The 25,480-nt window shown below is 42.4% G+C and overlaps 1 protein-coding gene across 2 annotated transcripts in view; it reads left to right on the forward strand.

Moving 5' to 3' along the window:
* Positions 1-1,102: 1,102 nt before the first annotated feature.
* LOC110496814 (voltage-dependent calcium channel gamma-7 subunit-like) overlaps positions 1,103-25,480 on the forward strand; it is a 31,708-nt gene continuing 7,330 nt past the window's right edge. The window contains exons 1-4 of one of the 2 annotated variants that reach the window (XM_036952720.1): positions 1,122-1,202; positions 3,296-3,470; positions 8,006-8,201; positions 23,937-24,026. In XM_036952720.1, coding sequence (XP_036808615.1) covers positions 8,012-8,201; positions 23,937-24,026 — 280 coding nt within the window. In that variant the 5' untranslated portion in view covers positions 1,122-1,202; positions 3,296-3,470; positions 8,006-8,011. Of the gene's footprint in view, positions 1,203-3,295; positions 3,471-8,005; positions 8,202-23,936; positions 24,027-25,480 lie in introns of both variants that reach the window. The other variant, XM_036952721.1, reaches the window with a different exon arrangement.

Below are 25,480 nucleotides of genomic sequence, written 5' to 3' on the forward strand. Positions count from 1 at the left end.
TTTATTTATTTATTTATATAGACATTTTTAGATCAGCTGTTATCTCCAAGTGCTGTACAGAAACCCAGCCTAAAACCCCAAACAGCAAGCAATGCAGGTGTAGAAGTACCTGCATGGCATGATCATTACACAGGTGCACCTTGTGCTGGGGACAATAAAAGGCCACTCTAAAATGTGCAGTTCTGTCACACAATGCCACAGATGACTCAAGTTTTGAAGGAGCGTGCAATTGGCATGCTGACTGCAGGAATGTCCACCAGAGCTGTTGCCTGAGAGTACAATGTTAATTTCTCTACCATAAGCCGCCTCCAGGGCCTAACAAATTTATTTCAATTGACTGATTTCCTTATATGAACTGTAACTCAGTAAAATAATTGAAATTGTTACATGCTGCGTTTCTGTATTTTTGTCAGTATATCTGTGAGCATGAAATAGTATTGATATATGATTCAAAACCATACATATATTGTCTCTGATCACTCCTCTCCGTAAAAAAAAACATTTTGTATTGAAAATCCTAATTAGACTCTAACTCAGGAGCAGTTTCTATATGCTTCCCTGTTCATTCTCTGTTTCAATTCAAATGATACATTAATTGGATGAACCAATGCAATGTTTCCAATTAGCACTGTGTTGTTGCGCGAGACTGGTAGAATAATCACTGTCCTCATTACCCTCTCCATACCACGTTGAATGCAATGTGTGTGTACGTGTTGCTAGTTGCGTGCGGGCTCGTGCTTGCGTGAGTGCGATAGCCAACCCAACTGCGTGTCCCTGCCTGCTTCTGTGTCGTAGGATTTTGGCTCCTTGCAAAAGTAGCACGTCTTCCGCTCGCAACTCTCCGCGGTCTTTCTGTCCCTCGATCTGTGTGGCGCTTTCCCCGCGCTTCAATGCATCTTCTGCGCGTTCCTCGGTGTAGCCCATTCAACCTATTCTCCGCAGTGCTGAAATAGAGAGTGAGTGAAAGGAGGGTGGCAAAAGAGAGAGAGAGAGCGGGAGAGAGAGGAGCAAGGGGCGATACGGGGAAACACACGAGAGAGAGTCAGAGAGAGAGAGAGAGGGAGAGAGAGAGAGAGCGGGAGAGAGAGAGAGAGAGGGGGGGGGGGGGGGGGGGTGCCAAAGGAAAATTGCACAATCCGTCAAAGCTCCCTAGCGCGCGGATCTTTCGACGGCTGCACCATTAATTTGGACGGTCGGAAAGAGTGAGTAGTGCCTGTTGCTTATATGTCATCATTACGCTATAAAAATGACCATTCGTTTCATAAACCGTCTTGAAAAATGTCTCATCATACATCATCATAGTTTTCATTTTGGGTTATAGCAGTTCACACGTTTCATGATGATGTCCGTCTGTCAGTGTGTTGTGGGCTACAGTCAGTCTGTCTATAACATTTGCTGCATCTATTTAGTCTAGCTGAATACACACAGGAAATGCATGCGACTGACATTTGGTTTTGAAACATCTGAAAAAGAAGTCAATCATTCCATAATATACTGCCTTTGGTCTCTCGCTCTCTCTCTCTCGCTCCCCGCAAGATGTGCGTGTGGCAGGCTCTGAGAATGTTACCTTCGTGAATATTTCCTTCCCAAGACATTTCTTGATGATTAGAATCATTTTCGTGTCGCTTTTGCCACTGGTGAGCGTTGTTCATTGCAGTGCAACAGCGCACTGTAGTGTGTGGTGAAGCTCTGTGTGGAAGTGTGAAGGGAATGGGAATCACGACAATTTTGTTATGTAGTTGGTATGGGAGACTAAAAGTAATGCCTGTTACTTGGTGAAACCTGGGGGGAAGGTGATGGTATATGATGTGTGCTGCAGTAGCCTAGTTGTTCTGTATCTGGGTCCATGTGCATGTTTAAAATTGTGTGTGTGTCGAGTTTTTGATTGGGGGGGGGGGGGGGGGGGGGTGCCAGGAGGAAAGAGAGGGAGAGGAGGAGGAGAGCTAGAGAGAGAGGGGGGGGGGGGAGTGTGGCTCTGGGTGTCCAATTGAAATGCTCGGATGGGTTATCCCTGTCTCCATCAGTCAGTTTTAATAGCTTTCAATGCCTCTGCATATAATGCTAAAGAAAACAGACATGGCTGTTTATAGATCCTGGATGTATTTGTGAATGGTGGTTGGTGCCCGTAACTGTAAGAAGAGTTGGCTCTGTACAGGCATGTTCAGTCAGAGCTCTTGGATGCTCCTACATTTTTGGGGGGCCAAGGTCTTTCCCTAGACATGTCCACCCCCCCCCCCCCCCCTTCCCTCCCAGACATGTCTCCTCCCCGCCCCTCTCTCCATCACTCTCTCCCTACGGTTTATCTTCTTCCCTCATTGAGCACATTTGATGTTCGTTATCTCTGTATCATTCATGGATTCCAATGTACTACACTCTGTACATTCATACAACGTACTGCACTCTGTGCATTCATACAATGTACTACATTCTGTACATTCATACAATGTACTGCACTCTGTACATTCATACAATGTACTACACTCTGTACATTCATACAATGTACTACACTCTGTACATTCATACAATGTACTACACTCTGTACATTCATACCATGTACTACACTCTGTGCATTCATACAATGTACTACACTCTGTGCATTCATACAATGTACTACACTCTGTACATTCATACAATGTACTACACTGTACATTTATACAATGTACTACACTCTGTACATTCATACAATGTACTACACTCTGTACATTCATACAATGTACTACACTCTGTACATTCATACAATGTACTACACTCTGTACATTCATACAATGTACTGCACTCTGTACATTCATACAATGTACTACACTCTGTACATTCATACAATGTACTACACTCTGTACATTCATACAATGTACTACTCTGTACATTTATACAATGTACTACACTATGTGCATTCATACAATGTACTACACTCTGTACATTCATACAATGTACTACACTCTGTACATTCATACAATGTACTACACTCTGTACATTTTTTTTATTTTATTTTTTATTTTACCTTTATTTAACCAGGCAAGTCAGTTAAGAACAGATTCTTATTTTCAATGACGGCCTGGGAACAGTGGGTTAACTGCCTGTTCAGGGGCAGAACGACAGATTTGTACCTTGTCAGCTCGGGGGTTTGAACTCACAACCTTCCGGTTACTAGTCCAACGCTCTAACCACTAGGCTACCCTGCCGCCCCGTAGTACATTCATACAATGTACTACTCTGTACATTTATACAATGTACTGCACTCTGTACATTACTGTGTTTTTCATGTGCTTTCTCCTGTGCATGGTTTTTCTCACTCAAGAAGCTGATGTCAGACCTACTTTCCTGTCCCTGCTTTAAATACTGCATTCTTCATGCCAGTTGGCCGAGCCTGCTGACAGTGGAACATATTGCCGCCTCAACAGAAAACGACACCCTTCCTGAGCCTTCATTGGCCGCTTAGCTGGGAATATCAACTGTGGGGCTGGTCAGAAAGAGTGAGTAGTGGGTGTTGGGAGTTGTAGTTTCTGTACCACTCAGCAGTTGTCTTTGTCCACTTGACCCACGATCGCTCCAAATTGCCTTACCCATCCATCCCTTCTTCTTTCCATCATACTGTCCTGCGACGTTTAATCCAATGCTGTTCTAGGGAGACAACGGCACAATGAAGCACTCTGACTCTCCATAGTATTCCAAGTATTTCTCCCTATTGGATTCTATAAACTGCCGTGTGTCCTTGAAAGTCGCTGTATCAGCCACATTTCATTGAGAGAAGCCTAGTCCCATTGGACTGTACCTACACGCATGTCATCACACACTCAATAGAATTACGAGACCTGTCATAACACGCTATGACGGTTCATGTCAAGCTATATCATTTTGTCATGACACGTGGTGATGTTTTCAACACCAATGTTTTCATGCAGGCTGACATTGGATTCGCCACTAATGTCCCATCATGACATGTTAAGATAATGGATCATGCTATTCGTATGACAGCCCTATATGCTGCATGCTGCAGGGCACAATACCTCAAGTAAAGTGCCTATTCCCAGACTCCATTTCTCACTGGTGGAAGGTCTCAATTATTAAAACATATTAATATTATTACATACTTATTAACACCTGTATGCTAATGACCCAACATTACTACCTTAATGAATAAACCTATCTAATTAATTAAGTGTGACATTTGTTATTTAAGCTAAAAAAAAAAGAAGCTGACCCAGTACAGTAGTGTGCTTGGTCCCATACATGAGACTATAGGCTAATAGTGTCCTTGGTTTTACGCTATCTAGTTTTCTGGTATTTCAGCACCTCACTCGTGGACAGCTCCACACTCTAACCATGACCTCAAACATATTCCCCCTTAGCCAGTCTCTCTCTCTCTCTCTTGCTCTCTCTCTCTCTCTTAGTTTTAAGCGTTCTATTATTCTGTTATTTCAGCACCATACTAGTGGACAGATCCACACTCTCACTGACCTCAAACATTTTTTCCTTTGAAGCTTCTCTCTATTTCTCTCTCTCTCTCTCCAAACTCTCCCTCTACTGATCCCTCCTTTTATTTATCTCTTCATGGATTCCCTCCCCCATCCATGCTATAGCATAAGCCACCATTCACTATTCACCCCCCACATTCAAGTGGCATTCCGTACATTTGCTCCCAGAGACCTAAGCTCTCCCAGTCCCAACACAAAGTGGTGGAGCCTAGAGCTGGGACGATAGACTAAAAAGAATCGACACTGACCGCACCCATCACTTTACGCAGGCTTTTTGCTGATCAATATGATAAGTAGCCTATACTAGAGAAATGTGAAGTTTTAACAAGAAATAAGTTTGCTAATATTGGTAATTTTTAATGGGACAATTGATTTGACCAACCATCAAACTAGTAGTAGTAGTTTAAAGGATCATAAAAAAAAACTGTGGTGCAAATTCATGTTATAAACTTATCATTCTATTTCTCATTATCACATCAATTCAGGCAATTCATTGCAATATAGATGAATGTCCAAATTGCCTAGCTGTAATGGGTGCCTCATGGGAATTGTGGTTTATTCTGTAGGCTTTAACTACAAAGGGAATCTCATCCACCCCAATGCCCCATCTTAGAGAAACATAGGTCTCTTCATGTTACTGAAGTCCAGAGTGTTTCAAGGGAATGAAGAATCAAGGGAATTGTTCTTTCTCGTCTCTTTTCTCGCTTCAAAATGTGAGAGCCCATAATGAATGATCCATGAGGGATTGACCCGGTCCACGATCCATGCCTCTTACTCTTACTTTTGTCCATTCGTAAGGCCAGATGGTATCTATCACCCTTTCCACACATCGTGCCGACCCCAACCAAACTGTGCAGGCTTGGATATTTTATTTTTTACGTTGCCCTTTTCAGAACGGTTCCAACAACTATGTATACTGTGCATTCCATAAGTATTCAGACCCCTTGTCTTTTTCCACATTTTGTTACGTTATAGCCATATTATAAAATATCTTAAATGAATGTTTTTCCTCATAAATCTACACACAATACCCCATAATGACAAAGTGAAAACCAGTTCTTAGATTTTTTTGCAAATTTATTGAAAATAAAAAACAGAAAAACTTTATTTACATAAGTATTCAGACCCTTTGCTATGAGACTCGAAATTGAGCTCCGGTGCATCCTGTTTCCATTGATCATCCTTGAGATGTTTCCACAACTTGATTGGAGTCCACCTGTGGTAAATTAAATTGATAGGACATTATTTGGAAAGGCACACACCTGTGGTCCCACAGTTGACAATGTATGTCAGAGCAAAAATCAAGCCTTGATGTTGAAGGAATTGTCCGTAAAGCCCAGAGATAGGATTGTGTCGAGGCACTGATCTGGGGAAGGGTACCAAAACATTTCTTAAATGGAAGAAGTTTGGAATCCCCAAGACTCTTCCTAGAGCTGGCCGCCCGGCCAAAGAGCTGGCCGCCCGTCTGGAGGAAACCTGGCACCATCCCTAAGATGAAGCATGCTGGTAGCAGCATCATGCTGTGGGGATTTTTTTCAGCGGCAGGGACTGGGGAGACTTGTCAGGATCAAGGGAAAGATGAACAAAGCAAAGTACAGAGAGATCCTTGATGAAAACCTGCTCCAGAGCACTCAGGACCTTAGATTGGGGTGAAGGTTCACCTTCCAACAGTAACAATGACCCTAAGCACACAGCCAAGACAACGCAGGAGTGGCTTTGGAAAACAAATCTCTGAATGTCCTTGAGTGGCCCAGCTAGAGCACAGACTTGAATCTGATCGAACATCTCTGGAGAGACCTGAAAATAGCTGTGTAGCGACGCTCCCCATCCAACCTGACAGAGCTTGAGAGGATCTGCAATGTAGAATGGAAGAAACTCCCCAAATACAGGTGTGCCAAGCTTGTAGCGTCATACCCAGGAAGACTCAAGGCTGTATTCGCTGCCAAAGGTGCTTCAACAAAGTACTGGGTAAAAGGTCTGAATATTTATGTAAATGTGATATTTCAGTTTTGAATTTGTCATTAATGTCCTTAAAATGTATAAAAACTTGTTTTTGTTCTGTCATTATGGGGTATTTGTTTATCCATTAGAATAAGGCTGTAAATAGCAACATTTGGAAAAAGTCAAGGGGTCTGACTACTTTCCGAATGCACTGTAGGTTGGTTTGGCTTGGTTCGGTTGCTCAGTAGTGTGACGGACATTTTACTGCAAATTGTCATAGTATCTGTTTGAGAATGGTGTTTTCCCTCTCTCGGGCTGCCGTGTCTAGCACTCACAGTCAACACTGTTTATAAAGAAGCCTCTTCTCAGCTCCCATCCAAATGCGATGGCGTGCCTCATCTTCACATTCTGTTTGACCTTGCAGACACAACTCCCGAGCACAACAGATGCTAACGGTTTCACCTCCTTACCACCATCATCGGTCGCCTTGAGGGAATCTTGTGAGGGAATCTTGACACGTACACAGTCCTCCTTTTACCCTTGGTCACTGTCCTCTTGAGTTGACAATGTTTATTCAACGGATTTCTGAAGGTCTGGGTAGACTATTCACGCGAGGGAGACAGGATGGGGGGGGGGCTGCTTCTTACCATATCAAATATTTGTAACTGGTGAGTCATCATGAGTGAGAAAAATCCATTGTGACACTCATGAATGTGCAGTGCTGCATCTCAAATCGGTGATGAGGTCATTGGTTTTCGGGCACCACAGTTGCTCTCCTCCTCTCCTCCTCTTTTCCTCGTGCAGGTTTTTCCCTTTTTCTTTCTTCTCACCAGTGAAACGGTTTGAGTGGGTAAAGCCACACTGTCATCAGTGGAGGAGCCTCACCTGTAATTTGCAGCACGCTGCTCTGTGGCGGTGAGGTCGTTCCCATTCACTGGCATAGCGGGCTGTGCGGTCATGTGTTGCATTTTGACCACTGCTTATGCTACCTATAGCCTACCCGCTGCACACAGACGTCAATTTGACGTCTATTCCGTGTTGGTTCAACGTAATTTCGTCGGAATGATGTGGAAACAACGTCGATTCAACCAGTGTGTGCCCAGGGGGGTAGTTAAACCAGACTGACTGACTGCAACATTCAGCTTGGTTTAACCAGGTTAGTATGTACAGGATATGTACCAGTAGTCACCACTATGTATCCAAAGACACTGGCAGATAATCCTCCACTTTACACTGTCTGTTTCTCTTTTAAGATGAGTTGAAGACAGAAAACAGTTATTTGGTTAATTATCTTCAATGAAACGTGAAGCAATGTCATAAAAGGGATCATTCAGTCACGTGGAGAAGCTTTCTCTTCCTCTAAAACTAACCAAGTGATAAAACTAACCAAGTGGTTCCTCTACTGTAAATTGGTCTCTGTTCAGTTATTCTGATGAGAAAACCCACCAGGGGAGAGGCCAACTCCATTTCAACCAGGCTTTCCCATTCATCTGCTGAATTAGCTGCACTGAAATCGACTCGACCCCAAACCTCACCTGTCCTCTCACCTCCATCTCTCTCTTCTTTCTTATCCTCTCTCCTCTCTCCCTCAGACGAGCATGTTCAGCACGCGGGCACTCACGCTCCTGTCCTCTGTGTTTGGGGCTTGCGGCCTGCTCCTGGTGGGCGTGGCTGTGTCCACAGACTATTGGCTGCTGATGGAGGAGGGCGTGGTTCTGCAGCAGAACCAGAGCATGGAGGTCAGGATGGCCCTGCACTCCGGCATGTGGAGGGTCTGCTTCGTGGCAGGTATGCTGGAATAGACACATTTCGTTTATATGTACAGAAGCACGCATGAACGTATTGTACACATAATGCTTTGTGGCAGGTTTCACGTGAGGAAAGCGCTACGTATAAACAGTAGTTCATATGTACACAGGCACACAGTACCTTACTGTAATGCTTTGTGGCAGGTACTGGAATCAACATAGGCTATATTTCACATTTCGTTCTGTCACACACACACACACACACACACACACACACACACACACACGTGTTTTATTGTTACCCCATTGTCTTGCGTCAGATCGCATCACTCATACACGGAGCTCATCCCTCAATGGTTGTCACTAGTTACCAAAGCCACAAAGTCAAAATTGGCTATATTGTAAAAATTCTTAAAAAACAAAAATGTACTTTTTGGTCTTAATTTATGGTTAGGGTTAAGCATAATGTTAGCAGTGTGGTTAATATACACTGCTAAACCTTAATACCACACCATATACAATCGTTCTAGCAATGGATATAGGCTGAGCTTACAAAACTTTAGGAACACCTGCTCTTTCCATGATATAGGTGAATCCAGGTGAAAGCTATGATCCCTTATTGATGTCACTTGTTAAATCCACTCCAATCAGTCTAGATGAAGGGGATGAGACGGGTTAAATAATGATTTTTAAGCTTCATCACTCATCACAAGCAGGCTGTCATGTGCCTTTTACTGAGGAGTGGCCTCCGTCTGGCCGCTACCATAAAGGCCTGATTGGTGGAGTGCTGCAGAGATGGTTGTCCTTCTGGAAGGTTCTCCCATCTCCACAAAGGAACTCTGGAGCTCTATTAGAGTGCCATCGGGTTCTTGGTCACCTCCCTGACCAAGGCCCTTCTCCCCCAATTTCTCAGTTTGGAAGAGTCTTCTTCCATTTAAGAATGATGGAGGCCGCTGTGTTCTTGGGGACCTTCAATGCTGCAGACATTGTTTTGTTACCCTTCCCCAGATCAGTGCCTCGACACAATCCTGTCTCGGAGCTCTACGGACAATTCCTTTGACCTCATGACTTGTTTTTTTCTCTGACATGCACTGTCAACTCTGGGACCTTAATTAGACAGGTGTGTGTCTTTCCAAATCATGTCCAATCAATTTAAATTACCGCAGGTGGACTCCAATCAAATTGTAGAAACATCTCAAGGATGATCAATGGAAACAGGATGCACCTGAGCTCCAATTCGAGTCTCACAGCAAAGGGTTGTGCAAATAAGGTATTTCCGTTTTTTATTTAATACATTTGCTAAAATTTCGAACCAGTTTTTGCTTTGTCATTATGCGGTATTGTGTGTAGATTGATGAGGGAAAACATTTATTTAATCAATTTTAGAATAAGACTGCAACGTAACAAAATGTCTGAATAGTTTCCGAATGCACTGTATACTTATACTGTGTATTTAAAGAGTAATACACTGAGTATACAAAGCATTAAGAAACCTGCTCTTTGGAACGTCTTCAACACATTGAGTCAATGTCCCAAACAGTTGAGACTGTTCTGAGGGCAAAAGGGTGTGTAAACTCAATATTAGGAAGGCATTCCTAATGTTTTGTACACTCAGTGTATAATTAAGTGATAAGGCCTGAGAAGACAGTGTTTTGGAGGATATATTGGCAAGGGTGCCGTTACACCCGAGACGAAGAATAGTAACTTAGAGCACCCAAACAAAACTCGAATTAAAAACTCTTAAATCAATTGCTATAGTATTATAATGAGGTTTTCTCTAAAGCAGGTCATGGTCACACAGGGATTGAAAAAAACATTGTAAAAAGTGGGCAAAATTTGTAAGAATGAGGCAGGTGGATTTGAGCGTGCATTATCACCTGAGCATTATCACGGGCTTCAGTGAGCATGGAAGTGAACTGGGTAAGTGAAAGAGCTACTGTACCTCTATGCTAACATTATCTAGCTATAGAGCTACCGCATTTAGCTCACGACTTCCATCTAAATAACACTGATAAAACAAACCAAATGTTAACATGTCTGCCAGCTGTTGGTAGCTAACTGCTGGTGCTATCATACTATACATAAACTCAGCAAAAAAAGAAACGTCCATTTTTCAGGACCCTGTCTGTCAAAGATAATTAGTAAAAATCAAAATAACTTCACAGATCTTCATTGTAAAGGGTTTAAACACTGTTTCCCATGCTTGTTCAATGAACCATAAACAATTAATTAACATGCACCTGTGGAACGGTCGTTAAGACACTAACAGGACGGGGACCGATTTGGAGGTGGTGGGTTCGTCATGGTCTGGGGCGGTGTGTCACAGCATCATCAGACAGAGCTTGTTGTCATTGCAGGCAATCTCCACGCTGTGCGTTACAGGGAAGACATCCTCCTCCCTCATGTGGTACCCTTCCTGCAGGCTCATCCTGACATGACCCTCCAGCATGACAATGCCACCAGCCATACTGCTTGTTCTGTGCATGATTTCCTGCAAGACAGGAATGTCAGTGTTCTGCCATGGCCAGCGAAGAGCCCGGATCTCAATCCCATTGAGCACGTCTGGGATCTGTTGGATCGGAGGGTGAGGGCTAGGGCCATTCCCCCCAGAAATGTCTGGGAACTTGCAGTTGCCTTGGTAGAAGAGTAGGGTAACATCTCACAGCAAGAACTGGCAAATCTGGTGCAGTCCTTGAGGAGGAGATGCACTGCAGTACTTAATGCAGCTGGTGGCTACACCACATGCTGACTGTTACTTTTGATTTTGACCCCCCCTTTGTTCAGGGACACATTCTTCCATTTCTGTTAGTCATATGTCTGTGGAACGTGTTCAGTTTATGTCTCAGTTGATGAATCTTGTTATGCTCATACAAATATTTACACATTAAGTTTAAGTTTGCTGAAAATAAACACAGTTGACAGTGAGAAGCCGTTTCTTTTTTTGCCGAGTTCAGTACGAGTATGGGAAAGAGTAGTTTTGGCTACGCCAGAGGTCACTGTTACGGTAGAGAGCCCTATGGCTGGGGCCAAAACGATGTGCGTGGATGACTTGTCGGATGGATCCGCGCGGGTTGATGCAACACCTCCAGTAGAATTTTATTCTGACATCTACATGGACTTGGGCAGTGGTCTCCAAGGCTTTCCTAGTCAATCGCCAAATACTTCAGTAAAAAAACCCAACGATAGCCTTGCTTTCCTGTTTTTTATTAGTTTTGCGCTGGTTGCGGTAGCGGCACGTGTTTCGGGTTGCCATGGATTTTTAACCATTTCATTGCGTCTGACGGTACAAACTGCACCTACCCGGCAGGAGGCACTGAGACCAAATGAAGTGCACAGATTACCGCTGGCCAATCAGATAGCTCAGATCCCAGTGTCTGCAGAAAATACGGTATGTCATTGGTCTGCAGCTTTCACGAGCCCACGGCAAAGTCGATAGTCAACTCTACTGTGTGAGATTTCAAATCTTTAAAAAACATCACTAAAGACTGACAAATACAGCAAAGAGCTGCTGTTTTTATGAGTGAGTTCATGTTTAAGATTTTATTCAGCACTGTCAACACTTTATTCAACACATTGCTTACTTATTATATATATATATATATATATACTGTATAATTTTTTTTTGGGGGGGGGTAGATCAGCTTTAATATTGCAGATGGATTGTGGCTTCCATCAGCTTAATTTTCTGCATCATTTCCAATCCCCCATATCATTGTTTGTAAATATATATATACCTTTTTCGTAATATATTTCCCTTTATTATTTTCCCCTAACCCTAGTGTCAAATAAAAAAATATGATAATAAAAAGGTCACATGCACATGGTTAGCAGATGTTAATGCGAATGTAGTGAAATGCTTGTGCTTCTAGTTCCGACCGTGCAGTAATATCTAACAAGTAATCTACCAATTTCACAACAACTACCTTATACACACAATGTAAGGGGACGAATAAGAATATGTACATATAAATATATGGATGAGCGATGGCCATGCGGCATAGGCAAGATGCAGTAGATGGTATAGAGTACAGTATATACATATGAGATGAGTAATGTAGGGTATGTAAACATTATATCAAGTGGAATTGTTTAAAGTGACCAGTGATACATTTATTACATCCAATTTTTAATTAGAAAAGTGACTAGAGATTTGAGTCAGTATGTTGGCAGCAGCCACTCAATGTTGGTGATGGCTGTTTAACAGTCTGATGGCCTTGAGATAGAAGCTGTTTTTCAGTCTCTCGGTCCCAGCTTTGATCCACCTGTACTGGCCTCGCCTTCTGGATGATAGCTGTCACGACCGTCTGAAGAAGTAGACCAAGGTGCAGCGTGGTGAGCGTACGTTACTTTTATTTTGTAAATGTCGCCAACAAAACAAGAAACAAAGACACGACCGTGACGCTTACAAGGGCTATAGTGCCACTAACAAAGATAACTTCCCACAAAAACAAAAGGGAAAAAGGCTGCTTAAGTATGATACCCAATCAGAGACAACGATAGACAGCTGTCCCTGATTGAGAACCATACCCGGCCAAAACATAGAAATACAAAAACATAGAAAACAGAACATAGAATGCCCACCCAAATCACACCCTGGCCAAACCAAATAGAGACATAAAAAGGCTCTCTAAGGTCAGGGCATGACATTGGCGGGTTGAACAGGCAGTGGCTCGGGTGGTTGTTGTCCTTGATTAACTTTTTGGCCTTCTAGTGACATCAGGTGGTGTAGGTGTCCAGGAGGGCAGGTAGTTTACACCCAGTGATGCGTTGTGCAGACCTCACTACCCTCTGGAGCGCCTTACAGTTGTGGGCGGAGCAGTTGCCGTGCCAGGTGGTGATACAGCCCGACAGGATCCTCTCGATTGTGCATCTGTAAAAGTTTGTCAGGGTTTTTGGTGACAAGCCAAATTTCTTCAGCCTCCTGAGGTTGAAGAAGCGCTGTTCCGCCTTCTTCACCATGCTGTATGTGTGGGTGGACCATTTCAGTTTGTCTGTGATGTGTACGCCGAGGAACTTAAAAATGTTCCACCTTCTCCACTACTGTCCAATCGATGTGGATAGGGGGGTGCTCCCTCTGCTGTTTCCTGAAGTCCACGATCATCTCCTTTGTTTTGTTGACGATGGGTGTGAGGTTATTTTCCTGACACCACACTCCGAGGGCCCTCACCTCCTCCCTGTAGGCCGTCTCGTCGTTGTTGGTAATCAAGCCTACCACTGTAGTGTCGTCTGAAAACTTGATGATTGAGTTGGAGGCGTGCTTGGCCACGCAGTCCTGGGTGAACAGGGAGTGCAGGAGAGGGCTGAGAACACACCCTTGTGGGGCTCCAGTGTTGAGGATCAGCAGGGTGAAGATGTTGTTTCCTACCCTCACCACCTGGGGGCGGCCCGTCAGAAAGTCCAGTACCCAGTTGCACAGGGCGGGGTCGAGACACAGGGTCTCGAGCTTAATGACGAGTTTGGAGGGTACTATGGCGTTAAATGCTGAGCTGTAATCAATGAACAGCATTCTTACATAGGTATTCCTCTTTTCCAGATGGGTTAGGGCAGTGTGATTGCGATTGCGTCGTCTGTGGACCTATTGGGGCGGTAAGCAAATTGGAGTGGGTCTAGGGTGTCAGGTAGGATGGAGGTGATATAATCCTTGACTAGTCTCTCAAAGCACTTCATGATGACGTAAGTGAGTGCTATGGGGCGATAGTCGTTTAGCTCAGTTACCTTAGCTTTCTTGGGAAGAGGAACAATGGTGGCCCTCTTGAAGCATGTGGGAACAGCAGACTCGGATAGGGATTGATTGAATATGTCCGTAAACACACCAGCCAGCCGTCTGGGCCGGCAGCCTTGCGAGGATTAACACTTTTAAATGTTTTACTCACGTTGGCTGCGGTGAAGGAGAGCCCACAGGTTTAGGTAGCGGGCTGTGTCAGTGGCACTGTATTGTCCTCAAAGTGAGCAAAGAAGTTGTTTAGTTTGTCAGGGAGCAATATGTTGGAGTCCGCGACGGGGCTGGTTTTATTTTTGTAATCCATGATTGACTGTAGACCCTGCCACATATGTCTCGTGTCTGAGCCATTGAATTGCGACTCTACTTTGTCTCTATACTGACGCTTAGCTTGTTTGATTGCCTTGCGGAGGGAATAGCTACACTGTTTGTATTCAGTCATGTTTCCTGTTGCCTTGCCATGATTAAAACAGTGGTTCGCGCTTTCAGGTCTGCGTGAATGCTGCCATCAATCTGCGGTTTCAAGTTGGGGTATGGTTTTAATATTCACTGTGGGTACAGCATCACTGATGCACTTGCTAATAAACTTGCTCACCGAATCAGCGTATACATCGATGTTGTTATCTGAGGCTATCCGGAACATATCCCAGTCCACGTGATTGAAGCAATCTTGAAGCGTGGAATCAGATTGGTCGGACCAACGTTGAACAGACCTGAGCACGGGCGCTTCCTGTTGTAGTTTCTGTCTATAGGCTGGGAGCAACAAAATGGAGTCTTGGTCAGATTTGCCGAAAGGAGGCGAGGGTGGGCTTTGTATGCGTTGCAGAAGTTAGAGTAGCAATGATCCAGAATGCTGCCAGACCGGGTCGCGCATTCGATATGCTGATAAAATTTAGGGAGCCTTGTTTTCAGATGAACTTTGTTAAAACCCCCAGCTACAATGAATGCAGCTTCAGGATATGTAGTTTCCAGTTTCCATAGAGTCCAATGAAGTTCTTTCAGGGCCGTCAAGGTGTCTGCTTGGGGGGATATACAGTTGTAATTATAATCAAAGAGAATTCTCTTGGTAGATAATGCTGTCGGCATTTGATTGTAAAGAATTCTAGGTCAGGTGAACAAAAGGACTTGAGTTCCTGTATGTTGTTATGATCACACCACGACTCGTTAATCATAAGGCATACACCCCCGCCCTTCTTCTTAGCAGAGAGATGTTAGTCTCTGTCAGCGCGATGCGTGAAGAAACCGGGTGGCTGTACCGACTCCGATAACGTATCCCGAGTGAGCCATGTTTCCGTGAAACAGAGAATGTTACAATCTCTGATGTCTCTCTGGAAGGCAACCCTTGCTCAAATTTTGTCTACCTTGTTGTCAAGAGACTGGACATTGGTGAGTAGTATACTCGGGAGCGGTGAGCGATGTGCCGGTCTACGGAGCCTGACCAGATGACCGCTCCGTCTGCCCCTTCTGCGGCGCCGTTGTTTTGGGTCGATCCATTGACATGGGTGGTGGTCCAAACAGAGGATCCACTTCGGGAAAGTCGTATTCCTGGTCGTTATGTTGGTAAGTTGACGTTGCTCTTATATCCAATAGTTCTTCCCGGCTGTATGTAATAAGACTTAAGATGTCCTGGGGTAACAGTGTAAGAAATAATACAGAAAAGAACAAAATACTGCATAGTTTCCTAAGAACGCGAAGTGATACATTTTACAGACACAGAATAGTTTACAATAGTTATATTATGTTTGTTTCAACCCCACCGTTCAGGTACCAGCAACCCCTCCCATCTTTGAACACCAACCAGTTTTGATTCCTATTTGCCATATATATGTTCAACTGTGCTGTGATGTTTCACAACATTTCTGTACCTTTCTATTCTCATAGATTCTACATATTGTAAATTAAAGATAACAATTTTTGCTAAGAGTATTATTATATTATTAACGAATTGACTATTACTTTTTAAATCACCTAGCAGTACTATTTGCAGAGTTAACTCCAGGTAAATGTTGCAATTCTTCAGCCATTCCTGAATCTGCGACGAAAAACAAGCTACATATGGACAGTACTAAAACAAATTATCAAATGATTCTGTCTCTTCGCAGCAACATCTGCAGAGCTGGGATGATTGTATCCCCCATATATATATCATTCTATTGGTTGCAAGAATTTTGTATAATAATTTAAATTGAAAAACTCAACGTTTTGTGTATCAGTTCATAATCATTTCCCCAACTATTTAGCAATCTATATGGCACAGCTGTCAATTTTTTTGGTCCTTAAATGAAACTAGAATACTTTTTTATTTATCAAAAATGTCTTTAGACCATTTTGGTCTTTAATGCATGGCCGACAGACAAGTTCCTTACTTTCTCCCCCTTCCACTTGCCTCTTCCATTTTTTCGGTAATGCTGCAATTGGTTGTAATTTTGAGAAGAGCAGACATTTCCATATATTTTTGTTAGATGTGTGTGTGACATAACTCCACCAGTCCTATTTATGATATCATTTACAAAGATTAGACCAATTTTTTTATATTTTTTTGATCAATTAGTATATTTTAGTTTAACCATCATATTTGTTGGAATATTTGTTCTGTCGTTTCTGGTGGATTAAACTGAAATTGCAACCAACTTTCTATGGTTTGTTTAAAAAATAGCGATACTTTTGCTATTTTTTTCAAATACCCAAAGTGAATAAAGGGGAAAAGGATATTCTTGAACATGGGGTGAGACATTCTTACTAATCTGCTAATGTAAGTATACATTTGGAATGATGGAAGCCTTCAGTGAGAGGTCCAACGCTTCAATATTTAATCTCTGTTTGTTAACTTTCTATTAAAACATATTGTAATGAGATCACTTCTTTCTTTCGGGATATGAAAACCGAGTATGTCTGCTTTACTGTCAGACTGTTGTATTGGTCAAGTACACGGTAATGTAAAAGGTGTATTTTTTTGTGATCCAGAAAGGTTAGAAAAAGTATCTAGATCATCTATGAGGATGTGGAAGGGTGCAAATTGTGGATTTAAAAGAAAACATGAATCCTCAGTGTACAATGGCGCCTTTGTTTATAATACCTGGATTTCTAGGCCCTTGATATTATTGTTGGATCTGATTTTAATAGGTTCGAAGGCCCTAATAGGTAGATATGCAATAGTGGACAACATTGTTTTACTCCTCTTGACAGTTTAAAAATGACTGAGAAGTAGCCATTTTTTAAAACTATTTTACACCTAAGGTTACTATATATAATGTTAACCCATTGTATAAGAGATTCTCCAATATTGAAATATTCATTCCAGTCATACTTTATCAAAAGCCTTTTCAAAGTCAGCTACGAATACCATAACTGGTTTGACTGATTTTTCATACTGTTCTATTGTTTCCAGTACTTGCATGATATTATCTCCAATGTATCATCCATGTAAAAAAACCTGACTGATTAGGATGAATAATATCCTACAATACCTTTTTAATTCTAAGCGCTATGAACTTTGTTAGAATTTTTGCATCACAACACTGAAGTGTAAGGGTCCTCCAATTTTTTAGATTGACTGGATCTTTATACAGTATTTACCACTTGGGTCCTGTTTCAGTAATAATGAAATCAGACCTTGTTGAGTATCTGATAATCTACCATTTTTATCCGTACAACAGAGCATAATTTGCTAATTGAGAGGTGCCGGAACCAAAATTGAGTTCGAGAGGGGGAGTTCTGAGGTACCATCAGCATTGCATGCATATGGTCGCATTTGCGTAGTGCCATAGAGCAGTAGAGTAGAGGCACTTACAGAAGTTGCACACATGGGGTCTGGGAAAAATGTGGCTTTTTAGAAATGTATTTCATGCAATTCTACATCATTTTGGCAGAATCTTTGGCGGAATCTTTTTTAATACCGCACAAATGATAGAGATGGCAGGCCTCTTTGACACTGACAAACTGACATCAATAAAAACGACCTTGTCTTGAATCCATCAAAAGCCTAGGCCTAGGTGTGTGGAGACATATTGTAGGCTACAATACGAGGAGGACATTTTAGTACTAAAAATGCCAGTTTCACTGATTTACCCAATGATGCGCAGCTCACTCGCTGTTGATGGCCGGTGTGCGCATGCCAAAAGCCTCGCTCATTGTTTTACTTTGTATAACACTATCTGGAAGTTGATCAAATATTTTGGTAGCCTACAGCATAGAGTCTTCTCTTTTCAGCAGTAGCATTTTGCTTTCCAACCTGTGTTTTCCCTTGATTGTATTTGAAATGGTTTTGTCTGCATGCTGTTTGTGTCACTGACAGATTTGCCGCACGTTCCCGACTGTAGGCTATTCCTTGTTATTGGGCTACAATCCACAGCTAGGCTATTTTTAAAAGGAGCTATTTATCCTCCGTGGCTAAATGATAGTCCTTCTCGTGGTGTAGTAGGCTATTCTGGATGATTCCATTCATTTCTGAACAGACAGCAGTTATTCTATAACTTTGGAGGATGAGAGATACAGGCTCATGTCTATCAGGGCAGAGAGGGAGAGATCATAGAAAGTGAATCTCATTTTAGTTATGTAAGAGATACAGGCACGCTTCTATAACACAATCACAGCCACACATAGGCCTATGCCTGTGCAGAAATCTACTTTTTAACATTACGTTTTTTTTTTTGTGGGGGCAGGAGAATTAATGAAGAGGCAACTTGAATGAACTTAGATTTTTACATGACAAAAAGTGACAATTATTTTTCATGCCACAAGAGTTGCCGGATCCGACCAAATAGCTTCTTGAACAAAACAGTCCAAAACGGAGAAGTGCCAGGATCCGGCTCAAATTAAGCACTAATTGAATACTTTTATAAGCCATAAAACGCCCTCTCCCTATCCACTCGCGATACAACGTGTATTGATTGAGTTGCGTCGTTATTGTTAGCAGCTTGTGTCTATTTAATATCGAGGAATATTTCACGTTCTCCGGTCAGGCGAGTAACAACATGAATTGGTGCATGTGTCAGAAATAATGAAGTACGACTCGAGTTTTGCCATCAGCTCGAAGACGGGTGCCCCATTTTGAGTCAATCAGCAGCACTCAGTGGAGTTCTCTGCTGCTGTTTCTCTCTCTTTCTCTCTCTCTTTCTCTTTCTCTCGGCACTGAGAATAACCAACAGATATAGGCACCATCAGTCCAGTAAAGAAACAATTGATATTTTACAAGTGTGATCATATATATGTATATATATAAATGGTCTGAGAAGAACATTGGCGGGGCAATTCAAGAATAGCCCATATGCAGTGATAATGTACTAAACCTATAGCCTACTGCACAAACCTCATTGTTACATACCTTTTTTCAATAGGTTAATGTTGCATATGCTTACATCAGAAAAGGTTGGTGACCACAGGGCTAGGGCATCACGAAGATATTCCCTACACTGGATTGACTGCAGATTTTAGGAACGGAAAATTGAATATGTTGGGGCTGGCTGCCCGTTGTGGGGGCCATTCTGTGGCTCTGGGGGGGGATTTGCCGCTTCGCATTGGATCCGATCTTGGATCTGATGGCATTTCTAAGAAGCCCCGGAGACAGGATTTCTTTGGAGGGGTGGATTGTGGATGTAGCTTATTTCTTGATCTTAGAATCAATGTTGTCATTGTTTTTCCATAAAAAAAGTGCACACCAGTTTACAATGTATAGGGCGGCAGGGTAGCCTAGTGGTTAGAATTCAAATCCCCGAGCTGACAAGGTACAAATCTGTCGTTCTGCCCCTGAACAGGCAGTTAACCCACTGTTCGTCATTGAAAATAAGAATTTGTTCTAAACTGACTTGCCTAGTTAAATAAAGATAAAACAAATACAGTAGGCTACAAGTAATATGTTCCCCCACCGCGTGAGTCATAGAAATTATGATTTTGCGTTCGGAGGTTCCAGCGGTCTTCGTGGTTTTTATATGCAGGGAGCATAAATTGTACAATTCTATACTAACAAATACTTTTTCAAGGTAGAAACCATGTATATTAGTTAATATACAGCACCAACTAAATACGTACAGTTGAAGTCGGAAGTTTACATACACCTTAGCCAAAAACATTTAAACTCAGTTTTTCACAATTCCTGACATTTAATCCTTGCAAAATATTCCCTGTCTCAGGTCAGTTACGATCACCACTTTATTTTAAGAATGTGAAATGTCCGAATAAAGTAATAACATTTCAGCCTTTATTTTCTTCATCACATTCCCAGTGGGTCAGAAGTTTACATACACTCAATTAGTATTTGGTAGCATTGCCTTTAAATTGTTTAACTTGGGTCAAACATTTTGGTTAGCCTTCCACAAGCTTCCCACAATAAGTTGGGTGAATTTTGGCCCATTCCTCCTGACAGAGCTGGTGTAACTGAATCAGGTTTGTAGGCCTACTTGCTCACACACGCTTTTTCAGTTCTGCCCACACATTTTCTATAGGATTGAGGTCATGGCTTTGTGAAGGCCACTCCAATACCTTGACTTTGTGGTCCTTAAGCCATTTTGCCACAACTTTGGAAGTATGCTTGGGGTCATTGTCCATTTGGAAGACCCATTTGCGACCAAGCTTTAACTTCCTGACTGATGTCTTGAGATGTTGCTTCAATATATCCACATAATTTTCCTACCTCATGATGTCATCTATTTTGTTAATTGCACCAGTCACTCCTGCAGCAAAGCACCCACACAACATGATGCTGCCACCCCGTGCTTCACGGTTGGGATGGTGTTCTTCGGCTTGCAAGCCTCCCCCTTTTTCTTCCAAACATAACAATGGTCATTATGGTCAAACAGTTCTATTTTTGTTTCATCAGACCAGAGGACATTTCTCCAGAAAGTACGATCTTTGTCCCCATGTGCAGTTGCAAACCGTTGTCTGGCTTTTTTTTATGGCGGTTTTGGAGCAGTGGCTTCCTTGCTGAGCGGCCTTTCAGGTTATGTCGATATAGGACTTGTTTAAATGTGGATATAGATACTTTTGTACCTGTTTCCTCCAGCATCTTCACAAGGTCTGTTGCTGTTGTTCTGGGATTGATTTGCACTTTTTGCACCAAAGTACGTTCATCTCTAGGAGACAGAATGCGTCTCCTTCCTGAGCGATATGACGGCTGCGTGATCCCATGGTGTTTATACTTACGTTCTATTGTTTGTACAGATGAACGTGGTACCTTCAGGCGTTTGTTCAGCATTGAATGTGTGGACTAGGTTAGCTTCCTATTATTTTCATACGAAGTGACTGGCTTCGAACAACGTTAGCAAGCTAATGCCATGGACAAATTTAAGTTAGTTGTTGTGCACACATTGTCAAACTCCAGAAATACTGTCCTGTCAAGCACCAAACATCTTAGCTAGATGTACAAATTAGCTATTAAGACTTCCTCTCAAAAAAACAAACATATTACGGACCAATTTTAGGGTGAAATAGGATTCATTAGGCAATGTTACCTAGGTCATATCAGAGAGGGAGGTGGGGCATGGCGTGTAGTGACGATTGATTACACACCACACCTACCAAGTAGTGCCATGCGAGAGTTTGGTTCAATGGGGTCTGGCTCTGACAGATATGTGTACAAGCTAGCTAGTGTGTACTATCTAGTGTGCATGTAGTGACGTAATCAGTGGAGGATCCTCAGAGGAGGAAGGGGAGGACCATCTTCCAAAATGAAGAAGAAGCAAGAGAGAGAGAGAGAGAGAGAGAGAGATAAAACAAACATTTTAAATCGGTATCAGTTTCACTTACTTAGTTAGCAAATACAGCTAGCTAGTTCAGCCTACTCAAACACCCTGCTCAAACCAAGGGATACTATGTTAGCTAGCTGGCTATGACTATCCAACACAACACTGGAACTTTTTCAAATCAAGGTAAGCTTTTGGTTTTACTAATTTAATGCCACCATGGCCTGCCGGTGTAAGTGCTAAACTGCTTACTGACTGTACACTGTAACTGTAACGTTAGTGCATGATTGTAACGTGTTAGTTCTATTAGCTATGTTGACAATAATGCTACTTTAGCTAATATGGTAAAGATGATGTAGGCTGTGAGTAGGGGTTATGATATGGTTTGGCTTGGAAATGTTTTTTTTGCCTGGTCACATACAGCTGATGTGTTGTGCGTTGAATCCCACAAGCGAAGAGAAAAGGTGAGAGGAGTAGAGCGCGTAAATGCGAGAAGTAATACAACGTGGCTGCTATGAAAGTGAACTGTGTTATGTGTGATCATGGGCAATTCTGTTGAAATATTTTTCTTAAATGCAAACTCTTGTTGCAACTGTTAAACTAATAATTACACCCAAAATCAGCAAGATGCAGGCTAGAGTAGCGGTATTGAATGTGTCAACAAAGCATCCTTCACTCATACTGCCAAACATACCCTCGTAAAACTGACCATCCTACCGATCCTCGACTTCGGTGATGTCATCTATAAAATAGCCTCCAACACTCTACTCAACAAACTGTATGCAGTCTATCACAGTGCCATCCGTTTTGTCACCAAAGCCCCATACACTACCCACCATTGCGACCTGTACGCTCTCGTTGGTTGGCCCTCGCTTCATACTCGTCGCCAAACCCACTGGCTACAGGTTATCTACAAGTCTCTGCTAGGTAAAGCCCCGCCTTATCTCAGCTCACTGGTCACCATAGCAGCTCCCACTCGTAGCACGCGCTCCAGCAGGTATATCTCACTGGTCACCCCCAAAGCCAATTCCTTCTTTGGTCGTCTTTCCTTCCAGTTCTCTGCTGCCCATGACTGGAACAAATTGCAAAAATCTCTGAAGCTGGAGACTCATATCTCCCTCACTAGCTTTAAGCACCAGGTGTCAGAGCATTTTACAGATCACTGCACCTGTACTTAGCCTATTTGTAAATAGCCCATCTATCTACCTATCTCATCCCCATACTGGTATTTATTTATTTTGCTCCTTTGCACCCCAGTATCTCTACCTGCACATTCATCTTCTGCCGATCTACCATTCCAGTGTTTAATTGCTATATTGTAATTACTTCGCCACCATGACCTATTTGTTTCCTTAACTTACCTCATTTGCACTCACTGTATATAGACTTTTTGTTTTCTTTTGTTCTACTGTATTATTGACTGTATGTTTTGTTTATTCCATGTGTAACTCTGTGTTGTTGTATGTGTCGAATTGCTACGCTTTATCTTGGCCAGGTCGCAGTTGCAAACGGAACTTGTTCTCAACTAGCCTACCTGGTTAAATAAAGGTGAAATAAAATGTAAAAAATTAAACTGTAGACCTGTCCATTTATCAATGCCTGTTGCCTCAAATTCTTCTCTCGACTTGTGTGCACCTACATTGTAAACTTTCATTCATAGGCTAGATTGTAGCAACCTCATGATGGGCAGGGGGAAATCTATCATGAGTAGTAGTATCATGTAGTAGCCTAAACCTATCACTGTTACACTGAACTGGGTGAGTGGAATATGAATGATGGTCATCCAATATGCTGTAATATAAATAAGGCCATGCTCATGAAAAACAAAAATTGTCCTCCCGCATCTTAAACGGCACCGGCCGCCACTGGACATAATGCATGTAGTGACATAATGCTAATCGCGGTTGTACTGTTACAAGTACGCTCAATGGCAATGGTTGCGGTGTGTATTGGGTGCAGCGTGTAGTGGTCCCAGCGTGTAGTTACTGCAGTCCGACGATACATTTTATTGGACAGATCAGTGCAGGCGGAATCGACGCGCTATCTAACGTAAGACGATGATTGTTACCCATGACTCAGAGGCATCAGTCTGCTAAAGTTGAAAGGATCGCTTAAGGAAGAATGTACACACACACACACACACACACGCGCGCGCGCTCCTTTAGCCAGAGTTATACTGGTGGCCTTCCAGCAGAATGGCGTTGTTTGCGCTGGTGCCTGGTACACAAGGTGGAATGTGGCTTTCCTCGCCGACTGTTCACCTCTGTGCCACTCTGATTAGGTGTCCCGCTCCCTGTCCAAATTCCAGGTTAACGACTTACTCCCTATTCCACCCCAAGTGTCTCTTCTGCTCATCTGTCTCTGTCTCTCTCTCTCTCAGGACCTGAAAAGGGGAGATGTGTAGCATCGGAATACTTCACCACTGAAGCTGAGATAGACATCGTGACCGAAAACACTGCAAATATACTAAGTAAGTGACAACAGCGATAAACTTGCAGGAAAATAACCCATGCATGTCATTGTGTCATTGCTTTATGCACCTTATGGCTCTATACAGGAAACATGGTGAGGCAAAATGGTTCCCAACCTCATTCATTTAAAACCTGTGTTGAACACTGCTGAAGTTCCCTTTTCTTTATTTATCAACTATTTAAATTATTCAAGATATGGAAACTTGGGAAAACCTTGTAAGGCGTAGAACATTGTGGCCCAAAAGTGGACTATATAGACCACAATGGGACCTGACACGCTACGACAAAGGACATTATCATTACTACAGAGTATTGTTTTGTACAGCTGGCTGCAGGCATAACAACCTGTAGGGAATGATAAACTGATGCAGGAAATGTGTTCTTGGGAAATGTTACTTGATCCTTATTTTGTATGATTTCCTTTCTTCGTGATTGACAAGTAAAACAATTGAATTTAGAATGGTGGGGGCTAGTATTACATAAAGTATTTATGTCGGTACAAAATTGCTCCCAACCTCATTCATTTAAAACCTGTGTTGAACACTGCTGAAGTTCCCTTTTCTTTATTTATCAACTATTTAAATTATTCAAGATATGGAAACTTGGGAAAACCTTGTAAGGCGTAGAACATTGTGGCCCAAAAGTGGACTATATAGACCACAATGGGACCTGACACGCTACGACAAAGGACATTATCATTACTACAGAGTATTGTTTTGTACAGCTGGCTGCAGGCATAACAACCTGTAGGGAATGATAAACTGATGCAGGAAATGTGTTCTTGGGAAATGTTACTTGATCCTTATTTTGTATGATTTCCTTTCTTCGTGATTGACAAGTAAAACAATTGAATTTAGAATGGTGGGGGCTAGTATTACATAAAGTATTTATGTCGGTACAAAATTGCTCCCAACCTCAGTTCAAGTCAACCTCTGTGACTACTCCATAAAGACTTTATAGTCATGTAAGAAAGGAAGTGAAGGAAGATTTTTCTTCTTCTGTATAATTCAAGTGTTCACTCGTGACGTTTTTCATTGTCCTTTTATTTTTCTTTAACCTTCCAAGGCAGGTCAATTAAAAGCAAATTATCATTTACAATGAACGCCTGGCAGACACTTGGCAACAGCACAGAAACATCAGCAGACAGACAGTGGAAATAAAGCAGGAGAGATACCATCATACGACACCTATGGCAACAGCTCAACATGGCAACAGCTCAACATGGCACAAACACTGTTAAGCGCAGACAACAACAGCACGAGGCACAAAATAGGCAGAGACGACGCACATCACGACAACAGAGACCACCGCAACACTACATGACAGGAGATCTATGGCAACAGCGCAAAACGTTGTAGGAACAGGCAATAGCACGAGAAACAAAGTAGGCAGCACGGATAGCAAAGTGTAATAGGAAAACCCTGTTAGAAGAAAAAGTGTCAGACTACAATAC

The sequence above is a fragment of the Oncorhynchus mykiss genome, chromosome 18 (genome assembly GCF_013265735.2).
Source record: "Oncorhynchus mykiss isolate Arlee chromosome 18, USDA_OmykA_1.1, whole genome shotgun sequence".
Taxonomy (NCBI): domain Eukaryota; kingdom Metazoa; phylum Chordata; class Actinopteri; order Salmoniformes; family Salmonidae; genus Oncorhynchus; species Oncorhynchus mykiss.